At 32.7% G+C, this 21,166-nt stretch overlaps 4 protein-coding genes across 7 annotated transcripts; 1 reads left to right on the forward strand and 3 right to left on the reverse strand.

The window, feature by feature from the left end:
* Positions 1 to 246: 246 nt before the first annotated feature.
* On the reverse strand, positions 247 to 6,838 carry HisRS (histidine--tRNA ligase). 4 transcript variants are annotated; one of them, XM_088184746.1, is made up of 8 exons: positions 6,674 to 6,838; positions 3,289 to 3,594; positions 2,645 to 2,860; positions 2,124 to 2,345; positions 1,847 to 2,053; positions 1,475 to 1,778; positions 1,128 to 1,408; positions 247 to 1,056 (listed from the first exon to the last, which is right to left on the reverse strand). In XM_088184746.1, exons 1-8 carry the CDS (start codon positions 6,755 to 6,757, stop codon positions 829 to 831), a joined length of 1,848 nt encoding a protein of 615 aa, XP_088040872.1. In that variant the 5' UTR covers positions 6,758 to 6,838; the 3' UTR covers positions 247 to 828. The 4 variants fall into 4 exon arrangements, with proteins under 4 accessions (XP_088040872.1, XP_088040873.1, XP_088040874.1 ...); XM_088184747.1 differs by having other exon boundaries at positions 3,056 to 3,594; XM_088184748.1 differs by having other exon boundaries at positions 3,056 to 5,309; positions 5,928 to 6,838.
* A 1,887-nt stretch (positions 6,839 to 8,725) lies between these two features.
* On the forward strand, positions 8,726 to 9,698 carry LOC148235995 (vacuolar ATPase assembly integral membrane protein VMA21 homolog). The gene is made up of 2 exons (XM_088184052.1): positions 8,726 to 8,867; positions 9,018 to 9,698. The coding sequence occupies exons 1-2, from the start codon at positions 8,847 to 8,849 to the stop codon at positions 9,273 to 9,275; spliced, it is 279 nt and encodes a 92-aa protein (XP_088040178.1). The 5' UTR covers positions 8,726 to 8,846; the 3' UTR covers positions 9,276 to 9,698.
* Positions 9,699 to 14,360: 4,662 nt separating this feature from the next.
* Positions 14,361 to 16,121, reverse strand: Vps36 (vacuolar protein sorting 36). The gene is made up of 7 exons (XM_088184081.1): positions 15,946 to 16,121; positions 15,684 to 15,879; positions 15,284 to 15,618; positions 15,055 to 15,219; positions 14,889 to 14,989; positions 14,712 to 14,826; positions 14,361 to 14,650 (listed from the first exon to the last, which is right to left on the reverse strand). The coding sequence occupies exons 1-7, from the start codon at positions 16,117 to 16,119 to the stop codon at positions 14,477 to 14,479; spliced, it is 1,260 nt and encodes a 419-aa protein (XP_088040207.1). The 5' UTR covers positions 16,120 to 16,121; the 3' UTR covers positions 14,361 to 14,476.
* Positions 16,122 to 17,579: 1,458 nt separating this feature from the next.
* Positions 17,580 to 18,896, reverse strand: EMC10 (ER membrane protein complex subunit 10). Its single transcript, XM_088184082.1, has 5 exons — positions 18,644 to 18,896; positions 18,390 to 18,560; positions 18,041 to 18,312; positions 17,874 to 17,970; positions 17,580 to 17,801 (listed from the first exon to the last, which is right to left on the reverse strand). Exons 1-5 carry the CDS (start codon positions 18,692 to 18,694, stop codon positions 17,724 to 17,726), a joined length of 669 nt encoding a protein of 222 aa, XP_088040208.1. The 5' UTR covers positions 18,695 to 18,896; the 3' UTR covers positions 17,580 to 17,723.
* Positions 18,897 to 21,166: the final 2,270 nt, after the last annotated feature.

Here is a 21,166-nt window from a genome sequence, read left to right on the forward strand (position 1 = left end):
ACTACAATTTGAACATATCTAAAATATAGACATTGATTATGAGTACCACTTTTTTACATATCAATCATAGTACTTAATTATTACCTTAACAAAATATGTAGTTGTTGGTTCGTTTTTCATGGAACATTTTCCTTTCGCCCAGTTTTTTTTTATTTTACCAATTTTATCTTGCTATGATAGAAGCCACGGAAACACTATTTATTTTATCATTTTAACAATAAAAAGGCAAGTAATAAAAAAAATTAATTCACTCAATATCATTTATTGCAAAATAAAAATTACAGAAACATACCATCCACCGTAAAAAAATAAAAAGCAATAAAATTTAAATAAATCATTTAATTCTAATAAATTAAGTATTAGGAATCGTGGATTTGAATAAGATCAATAGTAAATTCCAAACATAGTATTGCTAGAATGATATATCATATGTTAAGAATACAGAATGTATTTTACACAACGATGTTTCTCAACAAATTGATGCAAATCAAGTTTCTTTGATATAACTACTATAAATAAAGAATGAAACATAAATAATGACATCCATGAAACTATCTACTCTTACAAATGCATTTAAATACAAGACAATCTAAATTGTTTCATAAAGAAAAAACATATTAAAGAAATCACAACCTTTTTCATACTAAATGCATTGCAAAATTACTAATTTTGGTAGATACAATGAAATGACAGTTCAGACAATGATAATTTTAATAACTGTACAATTAATTATCTAATTGTGTATAAAAATGTAAGGCATTATACAAATACAAATGAATATAAATATAGGATTTTTAGATTCTTATGAAAGGAATAGTTTTCGTATATTTATTGTCCATTGGGCATTGTTGCTTTCTCCTTCATTCGTTGTTTAATTGTGTCGACCATATCAGCTACGAGCACTTCTGTTTCTTGTCTTGATGTAACATCCCGCAATTTAACCGAGTTTCTTTGAAGTTCAGACTCTCCCAAAATTATGGCAAAAGGTATACCATTGTCTTCACAGTGCTGCAATTGGTTTAACATTTTTGGATTTTTCTTATACGATATTTCCGCCTTATGAAAATAAAAACATGATTAAAATTTTATAAAATGCAACTAAAAATATATAACAATAAAAAACATACCTTTATACCAGCACTCCATAACATCTTACAAATTCGCATTCTGTGTTCAAGGAAATTCTTTTGAGCTGAAGCTACGAAAACTTCTACTTCAGCAGTTCTTACGACAGTTTCTTTAGCAGCTAACTTTGCTTCAAGAACCGAGAATATTCTTTCAACTCCAATACTAACTCCAACACATGGAACTTGTTTATTCTTTGAATCAAACATACCAACAAGATTATCATAACGACCACCTCCAGCTACTGAACCTACAGATAGTTCTTCATTTTTTATCGTTAAATCTAAAATAAATACAGTATTAATAAAAAATACATATCTTTAAATTATTGTTATTAACTGAGATTTACCTTTTAATATTCCTTCAAATATGACACCAGTATAATAATCTAATCCTCTCGCCAAGCTCAAATCGAATAGTATATTATCAAGCAAGCCATAAATTTCGCAATAATTCAATAATAACTTCAACGATTCTAAGCCTTCTAATGCAGATTTAGATTTTCGTAATTTTTCAAACTTCTCATCGGTCAGTAATTTTTCTACAAGATCTATTTTACCGTTTAGCCTTACAAATTCACCGATTGCATCGGTCGCTTCTTCAGATAAACCTTTTTCTTCAATCATTTCTTTTCGTACGTCTTCCCAAGGACTCTAAAATAGTACACAATTGATTAAGCATCTATAGATTATGAAGAAAAGCGTAACGAAATTTAATTTACCTTATCAAGTTTATCGATTGACGCACAAGCTGTTCTAAAATTACTTTGTGGCACACCACAAACTTCAAAAATACCATCTAATAACTTTCTATGGTTCAATTTTATAACAAATTGGCCGATATCCAGTGTTTCCAAGATTTCAAAAACAATGCAAACGCATTCAGCATCAGGTATCATCGGATCGTAAGCTCCAGCAATATCAAAATCCTAATTACAATTATAAATTAATATTATTAATGTGTTAATTTTTTAAACATAATTAAAATTAATGCCTTACACATTGATAAAACTCTCTATAACGTCCTCTGGCGATTGACGGATTATCCCTCCTATAAACCTTTCCAATATGGTATCTCTTAATTGTGCTAACTTTGTTCATGGCCAAGTATCTTGCTAACGGAACTGTCAAGTCGTAACGTAAAGATAAAATTTCGCCTCCTTGATCTTTTAGATCGTAGATGAGCTTCGAATCTTCACCATACTTTCCAGTCAATACTTCCTGAAGCATAAAAAATGAATCAATAGTTACTTAACATAATATTTATTTATTTAATTTGTTTATATTTAAACATATTGCGAATTGCGTCAATAATGACCTTCTAAAAACAGATGTACGATAGATCAAATGTAACATATACAAAAATGAAATGAATGATGAAATATCTATAAGAAATGTATCAATAAGTTTGGAAAGTTCTCGGAATCAAATGTAAATTGGCACAAATTTTATATAGTTTTAGATGTGAGACAATTGAAACCGGCAATTGCTATGAATTGCCATCAAATATTGTTTCATACCTTTAACTCAAAAATTGGCGTATCAATTGTTTCTGCGCCGTGTTTTTTGAAAACAGCTATAATTTTATCTAAAACATTCATCCGTAAGGCCATTTGTTGAGGTCCAAAATCTCTGGTGCCTTTTGGCGTTTTAAGAGTAAACTTTTGAGGTCCAGCATCTTCTGCACTTCCTAATGCTGCTTTCAACTCGAGCAGTTTAGCAACTTCAGTGTTAATCTGAAAAAAATAAACATATATTATATTTCAAATATTTTTTGAATTAATAATACAAAGACTATGTGTATTCAATCGATAAAATATGTGTATTAACATAATAGTCAATCAATGCAGTATTATTATTCCAAATTCACATCACATTACACTACTAAACTACATCTAAATATAATACAAATAAGTAAAAACATAATTAACCTGCTTGTAGACAGCCGCAGTGGATATTTTACATCTATATAAACTATTAACGCTACACCCCAACCTCACCAACGGTATGCGATTCAATATGTGAGTCATTTTTGCACAATACAATGCGAGTGCCGATTGCGTTACAAGCAGGAAAATCCCGTTTCACATCCAAGTATTACTAGTTACCGAGAAAGATACGAAAAAATACAGTTAAGCTAATCAAACTCTCTAGAGTGCCTCACCTGTTTATCGAGCTCAGCTACAGTTTGCGTAGAGGGAGCGAAACATTCAAGATCCGACAACTGTTTGTCACATTTGGGAAAGTTACGTCTTTCATTGCTCGGAAAACTATCAATGTGATTGAACCACCTACGAATGTTGATGTACTCTCTGATAAAACTTTTGTCGGAATCGTTTAAAATTAAGAATAATTCGTTGTCGAGCAATGTCGGGAAATGAGCAAACAAGTAACTCCTAGTCCCTACATACTCGTCCAGCTTTTCATATCGTTCTTTGGTTAATTCTATGTTTGTATCTGAATTCTTCACCTACAAATACAATTAAATGGGACCAGTTATTACAAATGTATATAAAATAAATAAATTTTCGTGCATTTCTCCAATTAATAACATCTTAAAAATGAGTGCAAAGTGAAAAGTGCAAAACATTTTTAATCGCAACCCACAAAGTAGTTACCTTAAAAGTAGTTTTAACGTAAGTGGTGTTTTTGTTATAATTTGAACAAAAATATATACACGAGTGCTAATACATGGATGATCCAATTCGAATTTCCCATGTTGGCAGTGCTGTAAATCAGACAGCTGGCAATAATCATGCGTGTTCAAAGTGTCAAATGTTAGTTTGCAACAACACATTTACGAAATGGGTCGCTTAACTACAGCTCACCGCGGTAAAATTGTTCAATTGTTCTACAGAAATAACAATTCTAAACGTACTGTGTATCAAAATTTACGGCAAGATTATGGTAAATTTCATCATCCTACTGAGCGAATAATTCTCAACGTAGTGAAAAAATTTGAAGAGTCTCAAGTGTTGGAGTTAGACCTGTGCATCTTTACTGCGCTTTTTCAACCGAGAATATTGCTCCTGTAAGTAAAAGTGTGACCGAAGGCCCGGAATTGGCATTTCGTTGGCGTTCGCAGCTTTTGGGATTTTCTTATGGCTAAATATTCTATGTTAACACTTTCGTGGCCGGTGATGCATATGTGGCATCATCATGGGTTGAACCATTGGCGGCCGCATGATGCGAATATGCATCATGTTTGTGCCGACCGTTCTTGGCCGGGGATCAGCATATACATCATGTTTTCGTTAAGTTAATGAATTAAATTCCACAAAAAAATTAAATATAAAAGTTTTTTGTTAAATGTTGCAAAATCTTGGATTTGCAGTGAATATCAAGCGTCTCAAATTCCCCAACTGGACCTTCTCGCACTACAACCGGATGCACTCCATAAATCTCAAAATTTATTTTTAAAAAAACATTTTTCATAAAAAAAAATCCTGAACATTCAAGGTTGAAAACATCTGTTCAATATATAAGTCATGTTTATTGGTTCATTTTAAGCACAATGCAAAAAAATCTTTATTATAGAACGATTACTTCAAAAGTTATAGCGATTTTTCAAAAAAATAAAATAAATACGATATTGTAAAAATTGCCAGCCATTAGCGTAAGTTTGTAGCGATTTTATCCAGCCTGCATAGTGTTAAGGCACATTTGCACCCTGGGTATGTTAATAAGCAAAATTTCCGTATATAGGTTGAGTAAAATTTTCATGTGATTTACGAAACCATTATATACCCAAAAAGTGACAGTTTGGTGCGCATTGTATTCAGACAGCGTCATTGGGCCTCACTTTTTTGAAAACGCTGAAAGTCGGACTGTATAGTAAAAGTCACGTAAAAGTGCCGTTTGCGTTAGTGCGAGTCACAGTGTGATTGGAGAAGGGTTTAACGAGGTCAACCTCCCCTAGGGCTACGCCCCCTAAAGTTATGATAATCTCCTGTGTGATTTGTAAATTAAAAGGGACTTCGGTACAAATCCTGCGTCACCACCGGCGTGTACTATTATGAATCTAGAGGCTTTTGATACAGGCTTCCGATTACCAGTACTCAACGAATCGCTCCAAGCCATGAATGAATTCATCCTCGTTTTTTTCAGAGAACCTAAAGCCACACGTGTTTTTGAATTCCCGAACGATTGATTGTATCTTTCATTTACAGTTAGGGCCCATACGCACTGTCGGCTAGCCGCCGGCGACTGTACTTTATATGGTTTTAAATGGGTGCATACGCACGCAGGCGCCGAGTCGCCGAAGCGTCAGGCGCGATCCTGCGCAGAGGTGATGCACAGGCGACTTGCCTGTCGCGGCAACCTATAAAAGCATGGGTTTAGATGAGTGCATTCGCACGAGGAGTGACTTTCGAGGCGACTTATACATCATTCACAAAAAATGGCTTCGACACAGAAACGCTCATCGTAGAAATTGAATCCCGAATCGTTTACAATAATTTTATATGAATATTGATAACGAAAAAAAAATATTGTGAAATAATATGCATAATTATTTTATATTATTTCTTGCTTCTCAATTTAAATTAATTTTATTAACATAATACAGGTACATTTATAATTGCATTTGGGAAACAAAAAGCGTTTCATACAGGGAAATTCAATATTATATTGAAAATAAAATAATATTTTTTTCTCTTTAAAATTAATATTGCAATTTCTTCGCGAATGTACTACCCGACCTCGAGTCGCTCGGCTTAGCCGCCTAGCCTAGCTACCTGCGTTTTTGAGCCGGCGGTACCTAGTCGCCGGCGGCTAGCCGACAGTGCGTATGGGCCCTTACACACCTTTTAAAATGACATAGACTAGATGAAAATCGACTAAAATTCAAAAGGCAATAAAATGGCAGACTCAACATGAAATGTTTGTTGTCCCATACTCACACAAACAATTATAATAACTTCCATTTAATAAATTGGTATACTATACTCAGAAAAAAAACTTGAAAATATAAATGTGTAAGACCATTGTACAATTCCCCCGATCTAACAGCCTATATATTTTTCTCTGGGGCTACCTGTAAGCTAATTAATGAATTGAAATCTACTACTCGCCAAAAAATAAATACCTAGTTACTATTTATATAAAATTTATTTATTTTGGGTTTACTCAACTAGTATTACAAGTATATGATATTGCTGATGCAATATTATTATAGCACACGTGTGAACGTTATAAAATGAAATAAATGTGCAATTATTGCACAACCTGCAAGGTCATGTGTCACACCCGATAACAAGATCGATACAAACTTCTACTTGTGTCTGAATAATTATTGATGAATTAAACATTAAAGCATACAACCGTTCAATGATGAAATCCGCTTCGGACAATAAGATTGCGAATTGAGAACAAAACTAGCGCAGATAATTACATGTACACCACAGAGCGAAAGTAAATTGCTCTAGTCGTGCGTCACTTTGCCTTGAGAGTTGGCGAAAAACATAGTGCAAATTAGACATCCGTAAGTAGAGCGGAATTTGAGATGAACGAAAGTGAACGCGTTTCATGGTCACGGGAATAGCTCTCACCAGTTGCTTGTTGGCCTTCTCGGCCTTGAGGCGGCGCACGAGATCGGCCTGGACCTGGAGCAGGACGCGAGCCTCTTCCGACATTGTTTCGCGCCTTCGAATTATCAACTGTCAGTCAAGTTTTACGCAGACACGTCAACACCACGCGGCTACTGTCACTTCTCTAACCAAAGCACGGCGGGGACCAATTGGCCTTAGCGCCGAGAAAGTCGAGTAGGTTTTTATTCATTCATTGAAAATAATTCGACCGTGATGTAATAATTACGATTAAAATTGTGCGCCCGCATTCCAGGAAAATTGCTTATATAACAGTTTTTGTATTTTCTGTATTATTAATACTAAAATATATGTTTTTAATCTATGTTAATATAAAGTAATACCTAGTATTATTTATCATTTAAAAGTATTTTCTATATCTATGCTAATATTATATTTATTTTTATTTCTATATCTATGCTAATATTATATATCTAAACTCTAAAACGCGTTAATTAAAAAAACTATAAAAGATAATAATGTACTAAGGGAGAGAACTATTCGTTGCTTAATATGTAAAACGTCTAATAATACCACTCCCCTCCCCTCCCCTCCTTCCTCACTAATAAAAGAAAAATTTTATTTCTTTTCGTTAAAACAATATTATGACTTACTTCGCAGTGAAAACGCTCGGTACCGAGCGTTTTCTCCTATTGAACAAGTTTCTTAGTTATAAGTCATAATATTGTTATAAAAAGACTTAATATGAACGTTAGATAACCGGGCGTTTTCACTCCGACAGTGACTATTTTATTGCTTTTGACTCTGATGGGGCCTATTTATATTTATATAAAAACTTTAAACAATTACCTATAATTAGCTACTATTGCGACTGCAAATTCACATAACGCTTCGGTTAGAGCGCCTTGGTGACGTCACGCGGAATGACGTCTCACGTTTCTTTTTAGCATTCACTCGTCTTTTTCTAACAAAATTTATATATGTATAAAAATGTATTAATAATTTTCTATTAATTGTACGGTATTTTAAAAAACAACAAAGTATTAAAACAAAATTAATAAGGTTCTTACTCACTCGAAAACGAGACATCGGTTAGTATAGCGGATTTAATCACAACGGTTTTAAAATTAAATTATGGAATTAAAAAACCTTAATTCAAATATAATTAGAATTGGGTGTAATTGTCACATACTACACAATACTGTTAAAAAAGCTACCCAAACTTTAACTTTTGATATAGAGTTAATCGTTGTAAAAAATTATGACGCAAATAATATTTTTGGGAGAACAATACAATACCTACAAAAATGGTTCGACTTCAAAAGTAACAAATTTCATGTGGTGCTATGCTTTAAACGTAAAAACATAGCGCCGCAAGGGTAAACGTAATTTTTATACTATAGATATTAACAAAAATCGCATTTTGTAAATATCTAAATTCACAACATTATTTTCATAATTTGCTACTTGCCAATTTTATCAGCGACACGCTCAAAAACCATATTATTATTAACATTTGTTCTGACTTTTATGCTTTCACCTCTAACGTCTACGAAAGTGGCCAACAACGTTTCGCTACATAAATACTGAGGGGGAGGGGCATTTATATATATTTATATTTTGCTTTTATTATGGCCAAGACTTGGCGACACTATGCTAACACTTACATGATGGACACATTCTTTTGGCGAATTTTGGCGGGTTCGTAACGCAGGTACGGTCCACTCATTATTATATAAACAACATGTAAACGTAACTATATTAAAAAAAATACTACTGCAGCGGCTCAATCTGTATATAATTACTACCCGTTGTCAAAATACGTTTTAAAAATTGAAACTTAGTTTTTTATCACCGTGCGCGTGTTTATTCCCAAGACTTCGGTTAAAAATGGTAAATAACCATTTATTAGTGTCGTCGTGTGTTATTCAGTATTATCGACAAGTTTTTCTACTTCTACTCATAAGTTTTTCTACTTCTTTCACCTCCACATCCTAAATTAACATTACTTAGAAACATTATTTTTGTAAAATGTGCAGATTAAAATCATTTTCAACTGGCAACATTTCAAGCTTACTCACGTGCCCGCTAGGTGTCCGATTGTCATCGCGGCACCGCTGATTGTGGATTGCTATTTTTGCATAATTTAATCGGTTTATTAAATAAAACTACAAAAATGATGCAAGGAAAAGCCAATGTAAGGCAATCATACAAATAACCGTTATTTTTCTAATAAATCATTAACGAAAAACAACTTATTATTTTTGACGTTTGAAGCACATCATTAATATATTCTATTTACATGATAATTTTGCATGCTTACATTATTGACTGATTCTTGTTTCAGGAACTCCCGGACATACAAGTTTTCAACACAGTATTTTTTTACTGTATTGTCATAATAGCTTTACCGGTTATTACATTCTTCGCGACCAAGTTGCTCATCTTTGACGCTCTTCTCCAGCTGGATACCATACCCAGTAATGTCTATTCAGCGATATGTTCCATCGTAGTTCTTCATATTGCATTGGGAGCTTACATCGTTCGAGCGTATTCAGAATCGGACAAAGAAAAAGTCAAACCCAAACCGAGCAAATTAGATTAGACGTATTATTTACACTTGAATCAAACAATAACAACGATGGGCTCATTTGTAACCATGGGTTTGGCTTCCAAACAGCCCTATTGTAATTGGAAATTTGGTGGTAAATTGTGTATTATATAGTTCATTGTTGAAGTTTATATTGATTATTTTATAGATCGGTCTATGTATGTATAAGGTCAACCAACAAATCTTATCACGTTTAAATAAATAACTTTTCCTTTAATGCATCAATATTGCAATTTTACTCGTATTTAATCTGAATATTCCATAATTAGATTTTGCATTCAATGAAAGATTTATATATAATACATTAAATAAGTTCTAATTGTAGTTTTTTATATCATTTACATGTGTATGTAAATGTGAATTTTTTTTGTATTTATCAAATATGTATGATTTTTAACAATAAAATAATTTAAATCATTTTTGCATTTTACATTTGAAGAAATTTAATCTTATGTTTTACCATTGTAAGTTCATATTATATTATAGTCTTTTAACAAGACATTCCCAACATATGAAAATTCAATATCAGTATTTGGAGTTTTACGGAAAATGGTGTTGAAAGCGGAAAACAAAAAAAAAATATATGTAAGCAACATAAAATATTAAAACTATCTAAAAAGTCGTTATTTTGCTAATAAAGATTCATAACAGTCTTATACTTGTACACATACTATGGGACTGCCCAATGATGGACGAGGAGAGAGCAGTCCTACACTCCAAGCTCGAAATTGAGGGCGATGGCCCTCCACAGCACAGACATCTCGTGGCCACGAAGGGAAATCTTCTGGCGTTCGAGAGATACTGCGCCGCATATGGCGCTCGCACAGACGTCCGTCCTCAATAGGACCACTTTATTAGCCCCTTAAGGGCCACCCGCGAGCTCTCTCCTCTCATCGGAGAGAGCTATGCCGCAGAAATAAATAAAAAAAAATAAAACAAGCATAAAGGATGAGTTGATGAAATAAATATTTTTCTTTCCAGGATGCATAAAATCATTTCTCTCCCGTAGAGACCCCAGGTACGCGGAGCGCAACTGCCCGCATACCATCCCTCCCCCCACTTCCCCTATCCAACCTCCGTCTCCAAAAAGGATAGTGATGCCGGAGACCATCAGTAGCTAAATCGCGACGGTCTACCCGTCTAGGTCGTTCTCGTGACGACCTAGGAAGGAGGCCTAGTCTAGCGCCTGTATGCGCAGTATGCAGGCGCGAAAGCCAGGCTAGGTACATCCGGTCGCTCATGGGCCGAAACTCCTGAGCCTGATGCGACCGTGGAAGGAGGGCGTGGGCCCAAGGACCTTCCAGTCTTATACTTGTTATGGTTCTAGGCTCGAGGGAAGAATAGTTTTTAATCATTTATACACTGCTTTTAAATTAGAAACACTGATCCTCTTTTCCTCAATAATAAATACCATAATTTTTGATATTTTTTAGAATATGTGGCATCCATAGTATTCGAAAACACAAATAATTCAATAACATTTAAAAATGATACACAAAAGACAAGAACGTATGTCATAAATAAGCAGTCAATCAGAATAGACCTTTGAATGCAAGGAATGTGCTTTTCTGAGAAGAGCAAATGAAATTTGAATTCAAAAAAAGATAACATCATTTTCCACAAGTATAGAGACCGTCTATAAAGAAATGCACTTAAAATAGTGGATTTTAGAAACACTTATGGCTTAAAAAAACTGCTCAAAAGTAAAAGTATTTTGTGTAGTATTTACTGTTCATGACATGCAGACAAACAATATTAAACCTGCCATTGATCGCGCGAGTATTTCTAAAGCCGTTGGTTGCGCCTGAGCGAATAGCCGCCTCTCAGTTCTATATGTTTTTAAGTTGAAATATCGAATATTTATTTATTTTTGGTTTATTTTAGTGTTGTATAAATAAAATAAATAAATTCTTCAAAACTTTTATTTACATAACGAAAGAAGAAAAATAAAATAATAAATATTTTAAAAGTAAAATATAATTTTTTACATATATGGTTAAAACTTTAAAAATAACATTAAAAAATATACGTTATTTTTGAATTTGATTACTTGAATACTTAGTTATGCAATCCGGACATAATGCCGATGAATGTTTTTTGCATATTGGCATTTGATGGTGATATTGCGATTTTTTTCCTAGGGCAAAAATTACATTTTGTACGATTCTATTCACTTGGTTCTGGATCATGAATTATCGCAGTATCAGGTTTCTCTCCTAAATACTCCTATATTTTTTTTGCAAAATTTGCGATAAATTTGTTTAAATTATCTAAGGCATGGTTTCCCAAACTATGTTCCGCGGAACACTGGTGTTCCGCGGATCCAAAATAGGTGTTCCGCGGAGCCTAAATAGATATTTCACAAAAATTTAGAGTAGATTAAAAAAATTGTTAGTCTTGCTAATACATAAAAATTGTTCATAAATCTGATAAAAAGGCTTGAAAATATGTGTTAAATATTCAACATTAATGTGTATAAAATCTGGAGGGAAAAGTTTCATAAGTCGGTGTTGTTTTTTTTAACTTTAAAATTTGATCGTATTTAAACAATATTTTTTTTGTTAATTAATCCCACGATATTAGTGCTTGTTATACGAATTTTATTTATGTGACTAGATATGCTACTAGCAGTCACTGTATTTTGCATAGGCATGCACTGTTAACAAAAAAATTCCACAAATTTAAAAAATGTTATGAAGTAGCCGTGAAAATGATAAACTATGTAAAATCTAGACCACTTCAATCCAGATTATTTAAAATTTTGTGCGATGAAATGGGTAGTGAACATGAAGCACTTTTATTACATACTGAAGTGAGATGGCTATCCAGAGGAAAAGTACTATTAAGACTTTATGAATTTCGAAATGAAATATTAGTCTTCTTGAAAGCACAAAATAATTTGCAACATCATTTTATAAAATTTTTAACAAATCCTTCCTGGTTGATACATCTGCATATCTGGCGGATATTTTTACAAAGTGAAATGATGTTAACTTATAATTACAAGAAAAAAGTATTACAATTTTTAATATGAGAGATAAAATTGAATCTTTTGATAAAAAATTACAATTTCAGATTTTATCGGTTGAATCTAATAATTCTGATTGTTTTCCTGTCTTGGATATGAATGTTTAAATGAATTGAATTTTCAAGTAGATAAAAAAGTTTCACAAGTATTTTTAGAACACCTATATCACTTGAAAATAACTCTTTCGGAATATTTTCCGAAAACTAATAAGGACGATTCCTGGGTTCGGAATCCATTTTCCGTGACAGTAAAACCAGTGGGCTTAAGGGATTATGAGAATTTAGTTAATGACTCTGATTTGAAACAAAAATATCAGCAATTAAATAATTTCTGGGCGAGTCTGACTAAAGAGTTCCCCAAGGTGTCAAAACAAGCTCTGGTTTGTTTACTTCCGTTTTCCACGACGTATTTATGCGAAGTGGGATTTTTTAAGTATATTGCAACAAAAACAAAATACAGAAATAGACTCCACGCCACGGCAGATATGAAAATACAACTAACCAAAATTGTGCCTGTTATAAAAAAATTGTTATTTAAGAACTCAAAATCATCAGTCATTAGGAGTTTTATTTATTTGTATTTTTATGTTTATTAAATAAATTTAATAACATTTCTTTAATTACATGTTTTATTTTAATATGAATTACCCAGCCTAAAAAATAAGCTAAGTGTTCCGCCAAAATTTTCGGATTTGCCAAGTGTTCCGTCGCTGAAAAAGTTTGGGAAACCCTGATCTAAGGGATCGAAAAAAAATTTCAAAATAGTATTTTTATACTATGTATCAAAAGAGTTAAATAAAATATATTTATGAAATAAATTAAAAACATAATAATTACAAAAAAAAAAAGTAAATAATAATAAAAAGAAATTACCGAAAAATAAAAATTCTAGCACGAATCTAACCCGCATAAATAACGTTCTCTCTCGATCCTTGGTATAACACAACTACTAGGCAAAGCCAAATGTATATCAAATTAGTAAACACGTGTTTGAGCCTGCAATATTGAAAAAACATAATTCTTGAAAAGTAGAGGGACCCGCAAGTTAATATGTTTCATACAAAAAAAACGGCATCAAAAAAACCGATAGGGTGAGCGCTGCGCCGCCGTGCGATCAACGGCGGGTTAACAGGGTTGAAATTGCAAATGGATGCACTCTCCTTGAGTTATATAAAACAATGTATAATGAACCAGTATCTTTATTTGTTGATGTAAAATTATAAATGAATTCCAGTTAGATATATGTACAGACTTTCTTTCTAATGATGGCTGGAAATTTCCATCTATTTACCAAAGTGGTACCAATCATTTACATTCTTTAACTTTCAATGCAATATCATAGTCTAAATTCGCATATAAGTGAGCAATACAAAAATGTTGAATGCTATATAAGATTGTTCGAAATAGTATAACTTAAATTTATAAAATACTTATTTGCTTGTTATATGATATAAATAATTAAATATAATCACCGCGTGCAAATAACAGTGTCCAGATTTCTTTGATGAATTATATATTATATTTATTTCTCCATAAATCATACAATAGTTAAAAAATCCAATGAGCTCAATTAAATTACGTTGTTGGCATGGTTAATTTCTACACAATAATCCATCACATTACATAAGAATTAGAGCGATCTTTTCTTTACTTTCATTTTACATACGTGCGTGAGAACAATTTGTATAAAAACTAAATTGTTACAATTTAAAAAATAGTTGCTAAAGTTCTGCTCAGAAATTATCATTATTTAACAAAGTAGTACAAGTAATTATACATTCTTAAAATTATTAAGAAAAGACGCAAGAAACAAATGTGCAATAGATGACTGCTATAAATCTTTTCTTTGATTAAATTCGTTTGTGTTTGTAAATACTTTTAATACATTGATAATTTGTAAGAAAATTTATTATCTAACGATCTGATTTTGTAACTAACGATTATACCCAAGATGTAATATATCAAAAAGTGGAAAATTTATGTATTAAAACCATAAAAATTGATGGAAAAACCATAGGAGACATATAAAAATGAATAATAAAATAAACAACATTTTTAATGACAAAATAAGCAATATATTAAATATATGTATTATATGTAATAATTATATCATAGCATTATTAAAAATCATATTTAAAAACAGTCATATTAAATTTATTTATAAATAATTATGAATCATTCTCTAGAAATAAATTCGTATAGAATTTTAATCCTTCATCTGAATCATCTCTACATACATAACCCGCAACTTCCGTAGTAAGCAGTCGTTCTCTTGCAAGAAGTACCGATATACCTATTTTTTGAGAAAGAATCTCCGCAGTTATCGGACCTTCATCTTTAACCTAAAACATAAATTAAAAGGTGAGCAATAATAATAATAAAACATAAACTTACCGCTTTTACCATTTTTGAGGTAGATTCAATAATAACGTTATCATCATGAGTATTCAACTGAATAACACAAGCTCCACTAGGAAATTTCCTTAACGACATTGGAGCTCCAATAGTTTCTAATAATCTAAAATAAACATTACTTAGTACGGATACGTTAATAAACACGATCAAGTAGAATATATTTACGCGCATGCGTTTAATAAATCTTCGGGTGAAATCAATTCTAAGCCTCTGGCACGATTAATTCTGCACCAAGCGTCAGTTAAAGCTATCATTCCGCCATTATTCTTAAAAAGAAATGTTGAATGAGATACATATAATCATTATAAATTTTTAAATCATTAACACTTACAACGAGCGTTTCAACTAATATGTCAGACACTTGTTGCGAGAGTTGCTTATAATATTCTGATTCAGATTTATAAGCATCTCTTGTTACGGGATCGTCGATACCGAGACTCATAAGATAAGATTTAAATCTTATCGTATCATCTTCAGTTATATCACCATGTTTTTCCTAAAATTATTTTTTAAATATTAATATTAATTAATAATGTTAAGTTATATATTAAATAAATTACTCTTATTTTAGTCGATATAGTCTTGGATAGTGAAACCATATCTTTTGCCATGATCATTAATTTATTGAGATCTTGAAAAGCTTCTGTGATGCTGTCGTCAGTAGCTTTTTGTTTTTCTTGTAAACCTCTCTCTATGCCGACTATTCCGAAACGAGTTTTGATAGTGATTTGTTTCTCGGATTCCAAAGCGTTCGATATGACCGATACTGCCAACTCCCAAGCTTTTTGTTCGACAGTATCATGTAAAGCTTTTAAAAACATAGCATCAAAACCTTCTTTGAACGATAATTTGATATGATGATATGTGCTGTGTATAATCGGACCAGGATTCTTATCTTAAATAATTGATCATGAATTAATACATATGTATATAAAATATAAATTTAATTAAAATTCACACTTGGTATAGGCTCTTTAAGATGAAGGACAATTTTTTTGCTTCTTCCGAAACCAAAAGGACCTCCACTTTCTTCCTCGATACAAAAAACGTAGTGCAAAAGTAGCGCTAGACATCTTTGGCCGCGAGTTATATCTCCAGGTTGGCCCCAAAGGATTCTATGACTTGTTAGGAAGACTTCCCCATTAGCGAACTGCGTCTGAGATTATAGGTTAGAAATGTTACAGAGTTGATGAGCATATTTACATCTCAACTGAAATATTACCTTATCGTCTCCATCATACAAACGTACTCTGTTTTCTTTTTTTACATATCCTTCACTTTCAATCAAACGCGCTTCGGCATATTCGAATCGGTTCATTTTCAGACCGATTAGTAATGTCAAACTTATATGACATTTAAACGAACGACAAGATACCATGGCCTTAGAACAATTCATTGCGACCATGCTATTACAATATGCTTTATTTAAAAATAAATATGCTAATATTTTAAGACAGAAATCATTTTCTTTATAATTTTTAAAATAATATAAATATTCGCGATAAAAAATTACATTAAATACTATTTTATTTACTAAAGAAATTGATAATTCTAATTAGGCTTACCATACTTCCGGTTTCATGCAATGTTCCCGGTCGGTGTGGCATTTTGTTTCCAGAGACGAAAAATCGTCACGCCAGTGCTACTCAAGTGCCGCCAAGTTTTGGTCTTAATGAACATTAATGAAAATATATAAATAAATATAAATAGGTGTATAGGTGTAAGACCATTTAGAAAACTGATTCAAGTATATGAGATTTTCATGATAGCCCTAAAAAAGCTTCCATAAATAAGGTCATATGTTTTCGTTAATTTATTACCCCCCCTCCCTTAACCTGTGACATAATTTATGGAAGCTGCCTAACTACCATTATAGTATGTATAACATTTTTTTTGTGACTTCCGAAAAGGATTTTGTTAATCAATTTAAGAACCACCAGTTAAAGGTGATTTAAAGCTATAATGCAATAGTTGCTCTGATTGTTACAATAATAGTTACAGCTTTTGCAATTTAAAATTTAATAATTTACAATTAATAAAATAGGTCTAATCGATTTCTAGATCAGTTTGTCTAGTATATCACAATACTTAATTGTAGGCTAAAAACATCCAGCAATGGCAATTCAATATGATAATGCATGTCTGTCACTGCAGCAAATGTACCGGTAGGCTAAAATCGTCCTAAATTCCTTCTAAAACTTGAGTTTTGTAACGGACTTCTCAACCAGGGCAAATTCAACAAATGGTAATATCTGACTATTGCAGTAGTTAGTCAAAGTGAAGAAAAATTAAAACTAATAGTGAAATGAATTAGCATATCTTCTGGAGATGAATCATAGATCAGCACACCACATCATCCATGTTGTTTTGCAGTTCTACAAAGACTAGAAGTTGGATAAAAAGTTTTACAAAGACTCTAGAAGGACGGAAGGTGGGAAAATAACTGAAATGGGAACTAATAAATGCTTGGTGTATTTCGGGCCTATCTAACTTAAAATAATTATTTATATTTTTAGTTTAAGCTAGGCAGCAATAATTACAATTCATTGAATATAGAGATTAATTAATACAATTATTTTTAATATATGATTTCAGAACTATATAGTGTCAAGTAGGGCTTGACGTTTCTGATGTGTGAGTTATGACATGCCTACTCTTTTATACATTTCCTTGGACAATTAAAGGAATGACCGTACTGCTAAAACTTGGCACTGTACAATCCATCTAATGAAAGTGTAAAATCTTATAGGTGGCCATTTGGATGGCGGCCATCCGATGATGACAAGAAGATTCGTTTAAAAATATATTTGGTGTACAAGATGTTTGACTTGAAGATCATAAATAAATAAACGTATATTTTAGTTTTTGTGTTTTGTGAAAAAATGTTCTTAATGATCACATTACTATTACACATAAAATAAAATAGTAACACATGACTAGTAATACATATATTTGAAAAATTCAGATAAATAATTAACTATATTGCAATTTGTGTATTTGTTAGCGGCCCCCACCTTGGTCTGGATTTGCAGCTCCGGATATTAATAAAAATATGGCAACTGGAATGATGTACATCCACTGTAATATAATTAATGCATTATTAACAATTATATCCCTAAAAATAATTTGAATATTTCTCATATTGCTTACGTATTTAGCCAAGAATGAACGGTTGTCTTTAAAGTCTCCCTTCTCCCGTGCTTCTCTCTCTCGTTCCAATTTTTGAATATAACCAGCAGTGTCAGGTCTGTAACAAAATAAATTTCAAAATACATTTGTGTTATAAATAATCGTTATACATAGATAATTAGACTTACACTGGAGCTTGTTCTATATAGTGAATAAAGACTTCCGTTGAAAATTTAGATGGAATAGAATAAGGTACTTCTTCAGGCTCTTCTACTACATGAGGCGAAATTCCAACTGCAGATATTGCTCCATTATTTAGCACCCAAACTCTGATTACATCATTTAAGTTATGACTTAACAATGTTTCAGATTTGATGGACGATAGATAAACATTTTCAACACCGTCATTCTCTCGTACAATAGATTTCAGCTTATAGAAACCGTCAGCTTTTGCCAATTCCTTTTGAAATAGAACAATAATTAATTAAGAACCACACATTTTACCAAAATATATGAGAGGTAAATAAATAGAAATACTTTTAGAGCTGTCAAATCGCTGGGTTTGAGGGGTGTTTGATCTAGAATGGAATTTCCTGATCGTACACTTTGTATCGTAACTGTGATATTTCCTCTTTCTGTATAAACATCGTCCCCGGTTAACGAATGCTGTAGCCGGACGTGGAGCCATCCGTCATATTCAACATTGCACTAAAAGTTATAAGATTTACATTTATTAATTTAGATACAGTATCAATGGTATTAAGATATTATTTTATTGGTTTTTTACTAACCATAGATTGTGCAATGCAAGAGAGAACCAGCAAAAATGATATTCTATACATCTCGGTTGATTCGTTGAAGTATAATTATTTTATAAGCAAAAATTTAATATAAATTACTTGTGTTATTAATAGTTAGTAATTTTAATTAAACTCAGTAGATATTGAGCGTTTTCTGCCATAAACGTGAGCTGTACTCCAGCAACCAATGACATATAGCTAAGCACTTAGCTGCACATTTCTTGGCCATGAACTTCTTATAAAGAAAAAATAAATAAAAAGGTGTACAATTTCCTTATTTAACATATTATTTTTCCAGCTGTGCTATTGATATTATATTTAACTTTAGTGTCTGGTATAAACTATTTCTTTAATTAAATAAGTCTACAATTAGCTATAGGTATGTTTTTGAGTACACTATCCGTATTTAAGTGGAAAAAGTTGCCAAAAAACCTCCTATTGACAATGTTATCATTTTTTAGAAACTTATTTGCTTACTACAACTAGAATAAAGCGCTACTCATTTATTCAAAGCATCATTAGAGAGATAGTATATTCTTCTTTACATTTAATCAAATTTTACTATAATTGTCCGAAGTAATGATTTACAGATAATTATATTTTTAAAATAATTGTTTTATTTCTGGCAAATGTTATTTACTAATAATTCTTTAAAATATTGATTGTCTCGATATTTTTTTGTTAGAAAAGGTTTTAAATTATTAGTAAAAATACTGCTAATTGCATAGCTCGCAGTAGGGGCAGCTGTCGTTTCATTTATAACTTTTATAAATAAGGTTTGCTGTTTTAATAAATTAATTTTATTCTTAATTGACCCATAAATTTGTAATTTTTCAACATGTTTGTTGCGTGTAGGGATACGCGTGCTGGTTAGTTCTTAGGTCAATCCAAAAACACGTGTGCTTGTGTAACAGTTTTATTGAGCTCGGCGTGGTCCGACCGCTTTGTAACGACGATCGGAGCCGACTAACGTCAAAATTGGGTGCTTTCCCGAACGCCGTATGACGGCGTTCGCGAACGCGTACAAACGGCGAAACGGGCGTCAACATACCCCCCACCATGAAACATTAGTTTCATAATGACGGGCACATCAGCGGGCCTTACAAGTGTTTGTCCTCACATTACAAACTCTGTGAGGACGCGATGTTTGAAATAATACTAACACAGAATTACAATAAACATGACAATAAATAAAATTACAATAAGCATGAAGAAAGAAAAGGAATGTTAGTAGTACTGTATAAGGTTGTAAAGCTTAATGTTAGTAACACATGCACATCATATACATTTTGCTTGTTTGTACTATATTATTACCAAATACAAACTACAAGCCTTCGTTCATTTTTTGACAATTATTTAAATGTAAATTAAAACGGACATGAAATATTATAAATAGTTAAAGGTTTGATACATGGCTAAATTTGCAAATAATTACACAAAAATGAAACGTTTGATACTTAGCTAAATTTTAATTATTTTGGTTTGCTACATGGCTAAATTATAAGCCATGCAAGAAACACGAAACACATTCTTAAATTATCAATAAAAAGACATAAAATATAAAATAGCTTGCACTGCACACACACCTTTGCCACTATTTGTTTTTGCCACTACACGAATTGGTTCCATCGGAACTTGGATGAATCATCTCGACGATACTGATCACCCGTAGCAAGGATACAGGTAATCTTCCTTGACGACGCTTTCAGCAGCTTTGTGAATCCGACTGCAGCCGTACTCTCCATCCTTGTAGCTTTGACGGGTGCTCAGTAGACCACCAGGTCCAGAATTCCTGCACCAGATCTTGCATTTGCTGGTACATCTGCGTCCCCCTGTAGGCCGAAGCGTCCTGCTGTGGAAGAACTGTTGAGGTGTGCCGATCAGGAGGGGGCCAAGGATCAGGTTTTCGGGAAACCGTTTGTTTGTGAGCAAGGAAACAATCTTCTTCGATTGTCGGCACATGATTTGTAACACTATTGGTCTGCCTGTGCGTTACCGATACCAACTTGAATGAATGCGATAATGCATGGGGGCTCGAATGATGTATTTGAGGTTTTGCTTCCTCAAGCTGGCGGACATTTTTGTGCGAAAGGAAACAATCTTCTTCGATTGTTTGCACATGACTTGTCACAGTATCAGTCTGCCTGTGCGGTGCCGACTTGAATGAATGCAACGACGCAGAGGGGTGCGAATGAAGTACTTGAGGCCTTGTTTTCTCAAGCTGACTGACATCTTTGTGCACAAGGAAACAATCTTCTTCGATTGTCTGCACATGACTTGTCACAGTATCAGTCTGCCTGTGCGGTGCCGACTTGAATGAATGCAACGACGCAGAGGGGTGCGAATGAAGTACTTGAGGCCTTGTTTTCTCAAGCTGACTGACATCTTTGTGCACAAGGAAACAATCTTCTTCGATTGTATGCGCATGATTTGTAACAGTATCGGTCTGCCTGTGCGGTGCCGGTACCGACTTGACTGAATGCGACGATGCAGGAGGGCTCGATTGTAAGGATT

This window comes from Plectrocnemia conspersa, unplaced genomic scaffold, assembly GCF_051122295.1.
Source record: "Plectrocnemia conspersa isolate PC_06_02 unplaced genomic scaffold, ASM5112229v1 ptg000004l, whole genome shotgun sequence".
Lineage (NCBI taxonomy): Eukaryota > Metazoa > Arthropoda > Insecta > Trichoptera > Polycentropodidae > Plectrocnemia > Plectrocnemia conspersa.

What these genes read in the sequence shown, in the direction of transcription:
- HisRS (XM_088184746.1), bottom strand. Translation starts at nt 6,757, where the DNA reads ATGTCGGAAGAGGCTCGCGTCCTGCTCCAGGTCCAGGCCGATCTCGTG. An exon ending in ATAGAGAGTTTTATCAATGT is followed by an intron (nt 2,054 to 2,123) that starts GTAAGGCATTAA and finishes AATTGTAATTAG; the next exon opens with GATTTTGATATTGCTGGAGC. An exon ending in ATTTGAAGGAATATTAAAAG is followed by an intron (nt 1,409 to 1,474) that starts GTAAATCTCAGT and finishes TATTTATTTTAG; the next exon opens with ATTTAACGATAAAAAATGAA.
- LOC148235995 (XM_088184052.1), top strand. Translation starts at nt 8,847, where the DNA reads ATGATGCAAGGAAAAGCCAAT. An exon ending in TGATGCAAGGAAAAGCCAAT is followed by an intron (nt 8,868 to 9,017) that starts GTAAGGCAATCA and finishes TTCTTGTTTCAG; the next exon opens with GAACTCCCGGACATACAAGT.
- Vps36 (XM_088184081.1), bottom strand. Translation starts at nt 16,119, where the DNA reads ATGAATTGTTCTAAGGCCATGGTATCTTGTCGTTCGTTTAAATGTCAT. An exon ending in TCTTAAAGAGCCTATACCAA is followed by an intron (nt 15,619 to 15,683) that starts GTGTGAATTTTA and finishes CAATTATTTAAG; the next exon opens with ATAAGAATCCTGGTCCGATT. An exon ending in CTATATCGACTAAAATAAGA is followed by an intron (nt 15,220 to 15,283) that starts GTAATTTATTTA and finishes AAATAATTTTAG; the next exon opens with GAAAAACATGGTGATATAAC.
- EMC10 (XM_088184082.1), bottom strand. Translation starts at nt 18,694, where the DNA reads ATGTATAGAATATCATTTTTGCTGGTTCTCTCTTGCATTGCACAATCT. An exon ending in CTTGCATTGCACAATCTATG is followed by an intron (nt 18,561 to 18,643) that starts GTTAGTAAAAAA and finishes TATAACTTTTAG; the next exon opens with TGCAATGTTGAATATGACGG. An exon ending in TATATAGAACAAGCTCCAGT is followed by an intron (nt 17,971 to 18,040) that starts GTAAGTCTAATT and finishes ATTTTGTTACAG; the next exon opens with ACCTGACACTGCTGGTTATA.